The sequence below is a fragment of the Oncorhynchus mykiss genome, chromosome 1, assembly GCF_013265735.2.
Source record: "Oncorhynchus mykiss isolate Arlee chromosome 1, USDA_OmykA_1.1, whole genome shotgun sequence".
Taxonomy (NCBI): domain Eukaryota; kingdom Metazoa; phylum Chordata; class Actinopteri; order Salmoniformes; family Salmonidae; genus Oncorhynchus; species Oncorhynchus mykiss.
Genome location: NC_048565.1, coordinates 34,631,314 through 34,647,040, shown reverse-complemented (window position 1 = coordinate 34,647,040; position 15,727 = coordinate 34,631,314). Strand labels below are relative to the sequence as shown.

General features: G+C 41.7%; 1 protein-coding gene across 3 annotated transcripts; it reads right to left on the bottom strand.

Moving 5' to 3' along the window:
- Positions 1–35: 35 nt before the first annotated feature.
- Positions 36–14,051, bottom strand: LOC110521911 (selenide, water dikinase 1). 3 transcript variants are annotated; one of them, XM_021599875.2, is made up of 10 exons: positions 13,897–14,051; positions 10,947–11,075; positions 10,635–10,731; positions 10,446–10,549; positions 7,679–7,786; positions 7,428–7,582; positions 7,144–7,234; positions 2,035–2,134; positions 1,551–1,763; positions 36–1,459 (listed from the first exon to the last, which is right to left on the bottom strand). In XM_021599875.2, the coding sequence occupies exons 2-10, from the start codon at positions 11,040–11,042 to the stop codon at positions 1,245–1,247; spliced, it is 1,179 nt and encodes a 392-aa protein (XP_021455550.1). In that variant the 5' UTR covers positions 11,043–11,075; positions 13,897–14,051; the 3' UTR covers positions 36–1,244. The 3 variants fall into 3 exon arrangements, with proteins under 3 accessions (XP_021455550.1, XP_021455559.1, XP_021455540.1); XM_021599884.2 differs by having other exon boundaries at positions 13,883–14,014; XM_021599865.2 differs by having other exon boundaries at positions 13,818–13,954.
- Between the last annotated feature and the right edge of the window lie 1,676 nt (positions 14,052–15,727).

Sequence of the window (15,727 nt, the reverse complement as noted above, 5' to 3'; positions counted from 1 at the left end):
TGCTTTAAGAAACAAGATGAGAGAACACACAGTCCTTCAGTGTAAGAGAGGATCCAGTTTTATTTCAGTTTGGAAGCAGTGCCATACAACCCTTTATGGTACCAGATATTAGAAAAGGCCTTATATCAGATGACTGGAGAGTATTAAGACTACACTGATCCCAACCAGGATGATTAGAAACAGATTGTAGATTTGAGATACTGTGAACAAAGTACACTACCGGTATACAAATGATGGAACCTCTAGGTACTGGAAGATTATATGGCACATCAGAGGAAGCTCTGCTACAGATGGATACACTGGTATTATTTTCATGGAGAAAAGTGTCAACCAAGACTTGAGTGCTTTCCATTTCACCTGCCTCATCATGACCCCTGCTTCCTGAAAAGGTAGTCAGTCGTACAATGCAACAGAGTTGAGACAGAATGCTCCGACTTCTTCAAAATCCTATTGTGTGATCACATCTCTATAGGTGAGTATATCCAATTATCCCAGGCCGTTGTGTTCTTTTCCTGTAAAATTATTTAATGTCCTTGTTATGCAATGTGAACAGACGGAGTCCACCTCAGGTTCCATCAGTTTGATAGTGCTCTCGTAAAACAACGCAAGAAAATAAAACATTTGGTTTATTTTGGGGGAAAAAATACAAAAAGTGAAAGTAAAAAAAGCAACCCTTACGTTCACACTCTTTAAAGGCATTTTTCAATCTTTCAAGGCATCGCTTATAGCTTTCAACTTGAACTAGGCTTTTGAACTGTACACATAGTGAACGGACAAACAAAAACGCTATCTCGCTACCCATCACTTACACATGCTTAGCACCCTTTAAAAAGAGCCCAAAAGGCAACGGACACCCAGTCTCCAAAAGATTCAAAATGAATCAACAGTATCGGATAATCTTCATCATCATCAATTCTCAAACCCAGAAGCTGCCTGCCTCTACAATTAAACGTAACAGATTACAACAGACACAAAAGGCAAATGGATTTTTACTTTCGTTCTATTCTTTTGAGATCATTTTTCTTTTTAGTTGTGTGATGACCTGCCCCTAAGGCTTCTGTCTGAGGCAGGTGTGCATACACAGCAACCCAGTTAATTGTGTGTGTGTATATATACATACACACACACACACACACACACACGTGTATACATTTAACACGCTCTAGTTTAAGAATATGCGAAAAAAGAAAAAAAAACGTGTCCGAGCTTGTGGTTCTGGTCTGCGTTGCAGGGGGTGGGGGTTATTATGAGGTTGCGCCGGGTGTGGGATTGACATTCTGTGTGGAGAGCTGAGGAGCGACCTCGATGATTCGTGGTTTATCGATTATGCGGGCAGTGCGGTTGCCCTTCTCCACGATGCCGATGATCCAGGCCTGGTGGCCCTCACCGTATTTAGGAGATTTGATCTCAGCGCAGAAACGAGCTGCCTGCTCCCTGGGAAGACAGATCAACAGACCCCCTACAGGTAGGTAGAGAGAGGTGGGTGATGATTATGTGTGTGAAAGACAAGCAAGAGACAACAGACTGCCAAAACGCCCAGACACACACACCTGATGTCTCAGGGCAGGTTCCGTGCATGAGTCCGAACATATTCCCGCAGGCCTTGGACACAGCTGCCATCTTGGCGAGCACGGGGAGGTTGTGGATGACGAACGACACCTCGCTACGCTGTTGCCGTGCCAATGTCTGGGCGTGGCCCAGGATCCCGAAGCCAGTGATGTCAGTGGCAGCGTGTGCATTGAAGGTGTGCATCAGACCAGCGGCTGTAGAGAGAAAAACAACGACATCAATATTTAAAATCATATTGGTTCAAACAATGGTAGAAGAGAGGAGAGAAGAGAAGAGAAAGAAGGGAGGGAGAACAACTTGAGGATATGTACTTGGTCTGTCGAGTCGGGCTGTGTGTGTGTGTGTGTGTTTCTAAGACAAATTAAAGCTAACTAATCGTATCAAATGGACAGTATAAATCACGCTTCATTGTCCTTCATGAGGAAAAGTCCAGCCTCAGTATTTTACACACGTGTGCGTGTGTACCTGTCCTGTTGAGCCGGGCCATGTTCATCATGGCTTCTTGATAGGCCAGCTCTACATCCTCCTGAGTCACCACTAGCTTGATCTTATTCCACTTCTCAGGCTGAAGGACAGACAGAGAGACACACACAAACGATATATACAGTACCAGTCAAAAGTTGACACACCTACTCATTCAAGGGTTTTCCCTTATTTTTTACTATTTTCTACAATATAGAATAGTGAAGACATCAACACTATAAAATAACACATATTGAATCATGTAGTAACCAAAGGTGTTAAATCAAAATATATGAGATTCTTCAAAGTAGCCAACCTTTGCCTTGATGACAGCTTTGCACACTCTTGGCATTCTCTAAACCAGCTTCATGAGGAATGTTTTTCCAACAGTCTTGAAGGAGTTCCCACATATGCTGAGCACTTGTAGGCTGCTTTTCCTTCACTCTGCGGTTTAACTCATCCCAACCCATCTCAACTGGGTTGAGGTCGGGTGAGTGTGGAGGCCAGGTCATCTGATGCAGCACTCCATCACTCTCCTTCTTGGTCAAATAGCCCTTACACATCCTGGAGGTGTGTTTGGGGTCATTGTCCTGTTGAAAAACAAATGATAGTAGGACTAAGCATAAAGCAGAGGGGATGGCGTATGGCTGCTGAATGCTGTGGTAGCCATGCTGATTAAGTGTGCCTTGAATTCTTAATAAAATCACTGACAGTGTCACCAGCAAAGCAACCCCTCACCATCACACCTCCTCCTCCATGCTTCACGGTGGAAACCACAGGCACGTTCACCTACTGTGCGTTTCACAAAGACAGCGGTGGGAACTAAAAATCTCAAATTTGGACTGATCAGACCAAAGGACAGATTTCCACCGGTCTAATGTCCATTGCTTGTGTTTCTTGGCCCAAGCAAGTCTCTTCTTCTTATTGGTGTCCTTTAGTAGTGGTTTATTTACAGCAATTCGGCCATGAAGGCCTGATTCACGCAGTCTCCTCTGAACAGTTGATGTTGAGATGTGTCTGTTACTTGAACTCTGTGAATAATTCATTTGGGCTGCAATCTGAGGCTGGTAACTCTAATGAACTTATCCTCTGCAGCGGGGCTAACTCTGGGTCTTCCATTCCTATGGCGGTCCTCATGAGAGACAGTTAACTCTAATGAACTTATCCTCTGCAGCGGGGCTAACTCTGGGTCTTCCATTCCTATGGCGGTCCTCATGAGAGACAGTTTCAGCATAGCGCTTAATGGTTTTTGCAATTGCACTTGAAGAAACTTTCAAGTTCTTGACATTTTCCGGATTCACTGACCTTCATGTCTTAAAGTAATGATGGAATGCCGTTTCTCTTCGCTTATTTTAGCTGGTCTTGTCATAATATGGACTTGGTCTTTTACCAAATAATATGGACTTTTACCAAATTCTGTATACCACCCCTACCTTGTCACAACACAACTGATTGGCTCAAATGCATTAAGGAAAGAAATTCCACAAATTAACAAGGCACACCTGTTAACTGAAATGGATTCCAGGTGACTTCCTCATGAAGCTGGTTGAGAGAATGCGTGTAAATCTGTCATCTAGGCAAAGTGTGGACACTTTGAAGAAACCATTTAGATTTTTTAAATACTTTTTTGGTTACTACTACTACTACTATTATTCCATATGTGTTACTTCATAATTTGGATGTCTTCACTATTATTTTACAATGTAGAAAACTGTAAAATAAAGGAAAACCCTGGAATGAGTAGGTGTCCAAACTTATGACTGTACATACATACACAGTGCAATTGGGAAATATTCAGACCCCTTGACTTTATCAACATTTTGTTATGTTACAGCTTTTTCTAAAAATGTTTTTATATATACAGTGCCTTGCGAAAGTATTCGGCCCCCTTGAACTTTGCGACCTTTTTCCCACATTTCAGGCTTCAAACATAAAGATATAAAACTGTATTTTTTTGTGAAGAATCAACAACAAGTGGGACACAATCATGAAGTGGAACGACATTTATTGGATATTTCAAACTTTTTTAACAAATCAAAAACTGAAAAATTGGGCGTGCAAAATTATTCAGCCCCTTTACTTTCAGTGCAGCAAACTCTCTCCAGAAGTTCAGTGAGGATCTCTGAATGATCCAATGTTGACCTAAATGACTAATGATGATAAATAAAATCCACCTGTGTGTAATCAAGTCTCCGTATAAATGCACCTGCACTGTGGTAGTCTCAGAGGTCCGTTAAAAGCGCAGAGAGCATCATGAAGAACAAGGAACACACCAGGCAGGTCCGAGATACTGTTGTGAAGAAGTTTAAAGCCGGATTTGGATACAACAAGATTTCCCAAACTTTAAACATCCCAAGGAGCACTGTGCAAGCGATAATATTGAAATGGAAGGAGTATCAGACCACTGCAAATCTACCAAGACCTGGCCGTCCCTCTAAACTTTCAGCTCATACAAGGAGAAGACTGATCAGAGACGCAGCCAAGAGGCCCATGATCACTCTGGATGAACTGCAGAGATCTACAGCTGAGGTGGGAGAGACTGTCCATAGGACAACAATCAGTCGTATATTGCACAAATCTGGCCTTTATGGAAGAGTGGCAAGAAGAAAGCCATTTCTTAAAGATATCCATAAAAAGTGTTGTTTAAAGTTTGCCACAAGCCACCTGGGAGACACACCAAACATGTGGAAGAAGGTGCTCTGGTCAGATGAAACCAAAATGGAACTTTTTGGCAACAATGCAAAACGTTATGTTTGGCGTAAAAGCAACACAGCTGAACACACCATCCCCACTGTCAAACATGGTGGTGGCAGCATCATGGTTTGGGCCTGCTTTTCTTCAGCAGGGACAGGGAAGATGGTTAAAATTGATGGGAAGATGGATGGAGCCAAATACAGGACCATTCTGGAAGAAAACCTGATGGAGTCTGCAAAAGACCTGAGACTGGGACGGAGATTTGTCTTCCAACAAGACAATGATCCACAACATAAAGCAAAATCTACAATGGAATGGTTCAAAAATAAACATATCCAGGTGTTAGAATGGCCAAGTCAAAGTCCAGACCTGAATCCAATCGAGAATCTGTGGAAAGAACTGAAAACTGCTGTTCACAAATGCTCTCCATCCAACCTCACTGAGCTCGAGCTGTTTTGCAAGGAGGAATGGGAAAAAATTTCAGTCTCTCGATGTGCAAAACTGATAGAGACATACCCCAAGCGACTTACAGCTGTAATCGCAGCTAAAGGTGGCGCTACAAAGTATTAACTTAAGGGGGCTGAATAATTTTGCACGCCCAATTTTTCAGTTCTTGATTTGTTAAAAAAGTTTGAAATATCCAATAAATGTCGTTCCACTTCATGATTGTGTGATGATTGTGTTTTGATTCTTCACAAAAAAATACAGTTTTATATCTTTATGTTTGAAGCCTGAAATGTGGCAAAAGGTCGCAAAGTTCAAGGGGGCCGAATACTTTCGCAAGGCACTGTATATATATATATATATATAAATAAAAATAAATCCTTATCAATCTACACACAATACCCATTAATCACAAAGCAAAAGCAGGTTTTTATAATTTTTGTAAATGTATTAAAATAAAACTAAAATAAAATAATACATTTACATAAGTATTCAGACCATTTACTCTGTACTTTGTTGAGGGCACCTTTGGCAGCAATTACAGCCTTGACTCTTCTTGGGTAGAACGCTACAAAGTTGGGGAGCGTTGCTGCACATCTATTTTCAGGTCTCTCCAGAGATGTTCGATTGGGTTCAAGTCCGGGCTCTGGCTGGATCACTCAAGGACATTCAGAAATGTGTCCCGAAGCCACTCTTGCATTGTCTTGGCTGTGTGCTTAGGGTTGTTCTCCTGTTGGAAGGTTAACCTTCGCCCCAGTCTGAGGTCCTGAGCATTCTGGAGCAGGTTTTTATCAAGGATCTCTCTGTACTTTGCTCCATTCATCTTTGCCTCGATCCTGAATAGTCTCCCAGTCCCTACTGCTGAAGAACATCTACACAGGATGAGGCTTCCACAACCATGCTTCACCGTAGGGATGGTGCCAGGTTTCCTCCAGACAGGACGTTTGGCATTCAGGCCAAAGAGTTCAATCTTGGTTTCATCAGACCAGAGAATCTTGTTTCTCATGGTCTGAGAGTCTTTAGGTGCCTTTTAGCAAACTTCAAGCAGGCTGTCATGTGCCTTTTACTGAGGAGTGACTTCCGTCTGGCCACTCTACTTTAAAGGACTGATTGGAGGAGTGCTGCAGAGATGGTTGTCCTTCTGGAAGGTTCTCCCATCTCCACAGTGGAACTCTGGAGCTCTGTCAGAGTGACCATTGGGTTCTTGGTCACTTCCCTGACCAAGGCCCTTCTGCCCCGATTGCTCCGTTTGTCCAGGTGGCCAGCTCTAGAAAGAGTCTTGGTGGTTCCAATCTTCTTCCATTTAGGAATGATGGAGGCCACTGTGTACTTGGGGACCTTCAATGCTGCAGAAATATTTTGGTACACTTTCCCAGATCTGTGCCTCGACACAATCCTGTCTATGAGCTCTACGGACAATTCCTTTTGACCTCATGGCTTGGTTTTTGCTCTGACATGCACTGTCAACTGTGGGACCTTATATAGACAGAGGTGTGCCTTTACAAATCATGTCCAATCAATTGAATTTACCACAGGTGGACTCTAATCAAGTTTTAGAAACATTTCAAAGGAAACAGGACGCACCTGAGCTCAATTTCGAGTCTCATAGCGAAGGGTCTGAATACTCATGTAAATAAGGCATAATAATACATTTGCAAAAAAAATTCAAAACCTGTTTTAGCTTTGTTGTTATGGGGTATTGTGGGTAGATTTTTCAAGAATAAGAATAAGGCTGTAACGTAACAAAATGTGGAAAAAGTAAAGTGGTCTGAATACTTTCCGAAGGCACTGTATACATACACACGACATTAGACCACTTTGAATTAATGAAAACCACCGATAAAGCTTTAACTCGACTGTAGAGGTTGATATTTTGGAACAAATACAGACACCTTGTTTGTTGACATTTTAGTGTTGAAGTTACAATATAGGCTATTAAATCAAATGAAAGGTGGTTTGTCTGTTGACACTTACGATGTCCAGCCACTGGTGTACAGCCACAGCCACCTGAGTCCCCAGAGGTTTGGTGAGCACCAACACATCTCCTGGCACTGCGTTATCTGGCCTGGGAGACAGCAGAGAACACATCAACATGATCAATTCTGATTTCATGACTATCACAACGCAAAACACAGCTCACATGAACAAACTAGCAATAGTTCAGAGGCTTAAACAGAGAACAAAAACGAGACGGAGAGAGCGACCGAGAGGGGGCAAGAGTTGGACAAGAGGGTAGCTGTCTATGAGAGCGTTCTTACATGATGAACTCATTGGGTTGACAGACGGTGGTGGCCACACCCCCCATGACCACCCAGGGGTTAAGCACCGTCTGTCCCCCTGTCACAGACGTGCCTGCTTCCTCTGACGCGTCTTTGAAACCCTGGATGATCAGAGGCATCACCTTGTCCCGCTCCTGACAGGGAAATAGAGAAAGGAGAGGGACAATTTAGTGGCTGGGTGCTAGCCATTGGTGGTGGTGGTGGTGTGTGTGTGTGTTAATGCAATTTACCTTTTCTGACAGTTTGTTACTGATCCCCAGTAGCATCAGCATGTTGTCACATTCCGTCACTCCCATGGCATACAGGTCACTTAGAACATTGGCACACGCAATTCGCCCCTACAGACAGTTATCAAGAAGGCATTATTGACATGATTTAGAAACACTACATGACCAAAAGTAGGTGGAGAACTGCTCGTCGAACGTCTCAATCCAAAATCATGGGCATTTATATGGAGTTGGTTCTCCCCTTTGCTGCTATAACAGCGTCTACTCTTCTGGGAAGGCTTTCCACTAGATGTTGGAACATTGCTGCGGGGACTTGCTTCCCATTCAGCCACAAGAGCATTAGTGAGGTCGGGCGATGAGACGTGGCTCACAGTATGCGTTCCAATTAATCCCAAAGGTGTTCAATGGGGTTTAGGTGTGAGGTCAGGGCTCTGTGCAGGCCATTCAAGTTCTTCCACACCGATCTCGACAAACCATTTCTGTATGGACCTCGCTTTGTGCATCGGGGCATTGTCATGCTGAAACAGGAAAGGGCCTTCCCCAAACTGTTGCCACAAAGTTGGAAGCACAGAATCTTCTATAATGTCATTGTATGCTGTAGCGTTAAGATTTCCCTTTACTGAAACAAAGGGGCCTAGCCCAAACCATGAAAAACAGCCCCAGACCATTATTCCTCCTCCACCAAACTTTACAGTTGGCACTATGCATTGGAGCGGGTAGAGTTCTCCTGGCATCCACCAAAGCCAGATTTGTCTGTCAGACTGCCAGATGGTGATACATCACTCCAGAGAACGCGTTTCCACTGCTCCAGAGTCCAATATCGACGAGCTTTACACCACTCCAGCCGACGGTCTTGGAAACCGATCTCATGAAGCTCCTGACGAACAGTTATTGTGCTGACGTTGCTTGCAGAGGCAGTTTGGAACTCATTAGTGAGTGTTGCAACTGAGGACAGATTAATTTTACGCGCTTCAGCACTCGGCGGTCCCATTCTGTGAGCATGTGAGGCCTACCACTCTGTGGCTCTTCAGTAAGGCCATTCAAATATAAATGTTTGTCTATGGAGATTGCATGGCTGTGTGTTCCATTTTATACACCTGTCAGGAACGGTGTGGCCGAAATAGCCAAATCCACTAATTTGAAGGGGTGTCCACATACTTTTGTATATATAGTGTATGAATGAAGATAACACATACTCCGCTCAGGGTGAAAGACTCCTGTCCAAAGCTCTCCGTAACTATTCAATCTACAGTGCATTCGGAAAGTATTCAGACCCCTTGACTTTTCCCCACAATTTGTGGAATTAAATAAAAAATGTTCCTCATCAGTCTACACATACTACCATCTACCCCATAATGACAAAGCAAGAACAGGTTTTTAGAAATGTTCGCAAAATTATTTTTTAAAATACCTTATTTACATAAGTATTCAGACCCTATGAGACTCAAAATTGAGCTCAGGTGCATCCTGTTTCCTTTGAAATGTTTCTAAAACATGATTGGAGTCCACCTGTGGAACATTCAATTGATTGGACATGATTTGGAAAGGCACACACCCATCTACATAAATGTCTCACAGTTGACAGTGCATGTCAGACCAGTAAACAAGCCATGAGGTCAAAGGAATTGTCTGCAGAGCTCCGAGACAGGATTGTGTTGAGGCACAGATCTGGGGAAGGGTAGAACTGGCCGCCCGGCAAACTGAGCAATCGGGGCAGAAGGGCCTTGATCATGGAGGTGACCAAGAACCCAATGATCACTGACAGAGTTCCAGAGTTCCTCTGTGTAGATGGGAGAACCTTCCAGAAGGGCAACCATCTCTACAGCACTCCACCAATCAGGCCTTTACGGTAGAGTTGCCAGACAGAAGCCACTCCTCAGTAAAAGGCACATGACAGCCCGCTTGGAGTTTGCCAAAATGCACCTAAAGGACTCTCAGATCATGAGTAACAATATTCTCTGGTCTGATGAAACCAAGATTGAACTCTTTGGCCTGAATGCCAAGCGTCACCTCTGGAGAAAACCTGGCACCATTGCTACGGTGAAGCATGGTGGTGGCAGCATCATGCTGTAGAGATGTTTTCAGCGGCAGGGACTGGGAGACTAGTCAGGATTGAGGGCAAGATGAATAAAGCAAAGTACAGAGAGATCCTTGATGAAAACTTGCTCCAGAGTGCTCAGGACCTCAGACTGGGGTGAAGGTTCATCTACCAAAAGGACAACAACCTTAAGCACACAGCCAAGACAACGCAGGAGTGACTGAATGTCTGAGTGACCCAGCCAGAGCCCAGACTTGAACCGGATCTAACCTCTCTGGAGAGACCTGAAAATAGCTGTGCAGCGACGCTCCCCATCCAACCTGACAGAGCTTGAGAGGCTCTGCACAGCGGAATGGGAGAAACTCCCCAAATACAGCTGTGCCAACCTTGTAGCGTCAGACCTGAGGCTGTAATCACTGCCAAAGGTGCTTCAACAAAGTACTGATAAAGGCTGTGCATACTTATATAAATGTGATATTTCCCGTTTTTAATTTTTAATACATTTGTCTAAAAACCTGTTTTTGCTTCGTCATTATTTGGTATTGTGTGTAGATTGAGAGGGGAAAACGATTTAATCAATTTTAGAAAAAGGCTGTAACGTAACAAAATGTGGAAAAAGTCAAGAGGTCTGAATAACTTTCAGAATTCACTGTATATGATATTCACAGGACCTAAAGCATGTGGTATAGCTGAAAACAGTAACACAAAGAGTGGTACAGAATGAGAACATACCATCATGTAGGGGTCGTCCACTATGGGGTAGATGTAGTCTGTCGTCTGGACGAGAGAAAGGCCCCCGTGTCGGAGGGGGATGACACAGGTGTCCATACCAATGCCTGCATAGAACAGAGTTATTATTAAACTGTAAAAGTTATCTAAAGAATGGATGTGATTAAAGTGCATATGTGTATGTGTTCATACCAAGTCTGGGCATGACAGCCCCAAGGAACTGTTCATCCTCCTGATAGTGGTTCTCCTGCAGGGCTTCTAGAAGCTTCTGTAGCACATCCTGGGGCACCTATGGAATAACAAGCAGATTACCTTAGAAGTACAAGTCAAGCATAATCATAATCATCCTAATGTTAACATTTGTAGTGCTTCTCACACTCATCACAGTTTACATTGTATAGTTATGAGCATAGAGTAAATGTCTGCTCGTTGCTCCCAAACATTATTTAATATTGAAGCTAAGGATACAGCAAATAATATTCGTAAGCAGCATAGAAAACCCACCTTGCAGCCCGTTCCTTTGAGCTCAGTGAAGCGTGTGAGTCTGAAGCTCTTGTCTAGCTCATAGCTCTCTGGGTTAAACGACTCTCTGACAGACATGGCTGGAAACACTTTGGGATCTCAGTCAATAACCTGAGGTGGACAGAAGAGCGGGAACGGGGAAGAGAGGAGAGAGGGATGAGAAACATGTCTGGAGTAATGCTGGACATTCACCACTGACTACACCTCTACTCTGTTCAACCAATCAGCATCTGGGATCGGGATACAGTGACTTAGGATAACGGAACAGAGAAGGACTGAGGGATGAGTGAAGGAGAGAGAGTAAAACATGAAATATCCAGTTGTTGTGTAACTACGACTAAACTGAAAAGGTACAGGTATTTGGTTAAAATGTATCCTCGTGTATCAATAGTGTGGAAGAATGTTGAAGAATGATTGACTACGTTATAGTGCTATTAATGGAGATTAGGTTATAACTCCAAAATGTCCAAAGTGAGAACTTGCAAATACCTAATACAACCAAAACTGCCTATTAATTTATGTATCGTTTAGTGGCTGAATCAGTTGATTCATGTTTTTAATTTGTTTCGAAACCCTATCTAAAAATCAATCATAAATGAATTACTCAAAATAGATTTGAGGGAAAAAGTGAACTTCTTAGAAAAGTCAGAGCTGTTTAAAGTAGGATAAATCCATCTAGACAGATTGTTTCAAAGACAGTATTGCTAAATCTTATTTGATTGTTCTAGTGAGCTGCCTACCAGGGATGTAGTGCTGCCATAGGGCTGCATGGGGAGCACAGGCAGAGCCGCAATTTCAGAATACAAAGCTGGTGAAAATATTTCTGGAAATGTATTCTGATCAATTCTATTTAATTACCACTCAAATTCCATGAAAATTATAGTAAATTAATATGTAAGCTATAGTAGCCTATAGGTAGGCAAATGGTGGTTTCTTCCCTGCCTTCCCTCTCTCTGGCGTGTGTGCAGAAGCAAGTCGGTCGGAAGCTTGACCACTTTGTGCGGGCCAAAACCAACGTAACAAGCCACAGACAGAAAACTACCAGGTGTTGCTAAAACAGCTGTCCTCAAAACAGGTTGTTATGGACTTCGGGATCACGTACGATGCACTTGAACTCGCCCTACTGTCCGAGTGCTTAGCTTACAGAAACGTACCACCCCTATTCCATATGCAAACAAACGGATCCACCCCATGACTCATCAAACTAACAAGATCTAATAACCAAATTCACTGTGCCTGCCTTGATGTTCAGAAAACTCCACGGAGCCCTCTTCAGTAGTGGAACCCAGAACGATGTGTGACCACTTGGTTAAGGTGCAGTCCTTTCACCACCACGATTCAAAGGGCCCTCAAATCGCTTAAAATAACCCTCAACGAGATATCTTGCCCATGCTAAGTCCTACTCATCACTTAGTATTATTACAAATAGAAGATGATCAGTTCTCACATTGGTGATTGTTTAGTAATCAAAGCTGAATCAATGCCTTGCAAGCTCACAATTATTAATTAGTATGTTACATAACAGAACTGAAAATAATAGTAGGGCCTATACACTGTAGCTTTGTAGCAGATTAAAGCAGATGTGTTACACCAAAAACACCTCCTCAGTCATTTCTTATCTGAAGCTGAATAGTCATTTTTTCCCCTCGTGGCCAAAACTAGGCAGGATATAGGTCTATGTTTTGATTGAAACAATATAGGTCTACAAGAAAGGCTAATAGTTAATTAACACCATCTGCTTTAATTCGCGTAAGAAACAGTAATTCAAGAAGATCAAAATACATATACCCATGAAATTTATTGAGATCAAATGGATTGGCATGCAGTTTGGAGTGTCCACTGGTAAAACGTGAAGATTTAACATTCACAACTGGCATATATTGAAATGAGGTATGCCAAACTTGGTGTTTATGAGTATTAAATGTTCTGACAATATGTGTGGGCATAGGAAGACGTTACATTTGGAGGATGCATTTTATGCATAGGCCTGTTCTACAATGATATTAATTAAATAGGCTAAATATGTTGGTGCAAACTTTAATTGAGAAATGATGACATCATTTAAATTTTAAAAAATCGCTCCCTCCCCTAAAACAAATAGCACTACATCACTGTTTACAAACACCTTTAAGGACATAGAATCAGACCTAACTCATGTAATTTCTTTGATAAATACAACAAAAAATCCCAGCCGCAGGCTAGGACTAGGAGCAAACTTTCCCTGTGTGATCGAGCCTGTATTTCATCATGGCTCTGGCTAAATTGTTGCGCTCAGGGCCTAGTTTGAAACGGTTTAACAGGGGCGTTTTGGAGGCTCCTGAAACAGTGCGAGGAGGATGTGAAGTTGGGCTAGTGTGCGCCAGCTCCAGTTAAATCATGCACCAGTCATTTGCAGCCAACTTTCAACTTCAGCAGTCAAAAGTTGGAAATATTAACTATCTACAGACAGTAAAACATGATGTTAACAATAATTCGGTGGGCTAGCTGCAAGACAGGAAAAGCCCACCGATTTGAACAAACCTGCCTGAGAGCTAACGTTTGCTAATCAAAGAGTTAACTATCAATCAAGTATGACTGATTGGGCCTCATACAGGATTTAAAAAACGTACAGAATAGTACTGTATTCATCATTTCAGTTATAGAAACCAGAACAATAAGGAGCATTTTATGGTTCGAAGTAAGCGGGAGGCGCAGTGTATAAAAATGTCGGCGGTGGAAAAAATTAACCCCTTCGTGTCCAGCGCCATGCGAGACGTGCAACAACATACTTTGTAACAATAAAATAGCGCCATACATGCAACTTGCACACCGTTTGTCATCATATGCTGCCTACGATATATTTAAAGTACCCACCCTTGCATTTACAGGGCTGACGCGGAGGTGTATTCCTATAACATTTCCCCTTTAATTGCTCTCACCAGTTTATCCTTACCGGTTTTGCTTTAGCTTCGGGTCTCCCGATACAAGAGAAGGGACCGTACCAGAATGCATTTGGAGTAAATCGGGTGCCTCTGAAGATAGCCTGACGAAAAATACATTCCTTTTTATTTCTTGTTATACAACAGAATATTACATTTATTCGGCGTTGGGAGGTGCATAAAATAAATAGATGTACATGCGTCAGATTATATCGCAACGTGAGGAAAGTAATCACAACTGGGGAGTTTTTTTGATTAAGCACGAGCAAAAATACTATTTTGTCTGTGGCACGAGATCACAAAGGGTCCTTCACAAGGAGACTGGCGGTTTTACCTCCCCTTTAAAGAACCGCAGAGTCTGGCAATAAAAAGTCAACAATGGATTGTACCTTTAATTTAGTATTTTCCCTCCAATGTGATCCCTCACATCAGTAGCATTACATATGCTGTAATCTAGTTTATTGTATTCACAGTATAAACAGTGCATGCGTAATGTTATATGATTGTACATTCAATGTTAAATTACCTTTGAATTCCAGTATATGTTCAGTAGGCTATCGTTTTTTTTTATAAAACGTGTCATTGGTGCGTGGTTTTAACCATGTGGGAAAAGACTGATAACTTTGCAAATGAATGACTGAATGAATGATTTGCATTAATCGACTTGCTAAATGTATTTTTAATTAGGTCTTACAATTATACTCATAATATGTCAGCACAAAGGCATTGATGCATCTGGAACTACTGAATGGTGCTGATATGAGGGTTAAGCAATGGGAACATAAACTATAATTTATAGTAGACAATTCATAATATCTAGGGGCACGTTCGAGTGGATCATTTTTGTAAAGTTGGTGACCATCTTTCAAAGTATATTGCATTATGGGGTTAAAAATGTCAGACTAGCGCCTACATGTCGACTGTATGAACTTTACAAAAATCATGTGATCAACGGTTATTTAAGGTTTTGGTCGTGTTCCTCGGCTCAGACGTTGCATACCACGTCAACCGCAGTTGGGCACAATATTGCTATAACATATGATGCCAGCAGGATGTTGTATCTATCTATACCTTATGTCATGCCTTATTGGAATGGATTTATTGATAATATCTGTTGGAAAAAAGTTTGGATGTTGCCACACACATACCTACTTGTTAACAAAATTAAGGAAGTTTCCTTTAAAATTATTCATAAATATTATCCTGCCAACCACTATATGAAGAAGTTTAAGGAAAACATAAACTCAAATTGCTCCTTTTGTAATGACCACCCAGAAACAGTTGTGCATCTTTTTTGGCATTGTGTTCATGTAAGAAAACTCTGGCAAGACATCAGTAGGTTTATAATTGAACACATTTATGAAGATTTTACACTATTGTGGAGAGATGTTCTGTTTGGATTCTTTACATACAATAGAAATAAGCGGAATCATTTTTTATGTAATTAATTTCATTATTCTTTTGGCCAAATTTCATATACACAAATGTAAATTTACAAACAGAAAACCACATTTTCGTACCCTACAAAAAGAAATTGAACTGTATTTTAAGACGGATAAAAGCTCTACTAACAAAAAAGCTGTTAGAATTGTAAGTATATGCATGTCCCGTAAGGTCCTTGTGTAATTGTAATGTGATATTGTACCCCCTAGCTCGATTGTCCATTGTTTGTAATCTATGTATGCTTGTGTTCCCTCATATGATTTATGTATTGATTTGAAATTAATAAAAAATAATAAAAAATGTTAAAAATATATATATATATATATATAACATATGATGCGGTTAGCTGATACGTAACATATTAAGGTGTTTTAAGATCTGGCAGGCGTAAGCAGCGTCTGA

Bases quoted from the DNA above. Each gene is read 5' to 3' on its own strand.
- LOC110521911 (XM_021599875.2), bottom strand. From the start codon at position 11,042: ATGTCTGTCAGAGAGTCGTTTAACCCAGAGAGCTATGAGCTAGACAAG. The intron at 7,583-7,678 runs GTAAATTGCATT...TTTCCCTGTCAG, and splicing joins GTAACAAACTGTCAGAAAAG to GAGCGGGACAAGGTGATGCC. The intron at 7,235-7,427 runs GTAAGAACGCTC...GCTGTCTCCCAG, and splicing joins CAACCCAATGAGTTCATCAT to GCCAGATAACGCAGTGCCAG.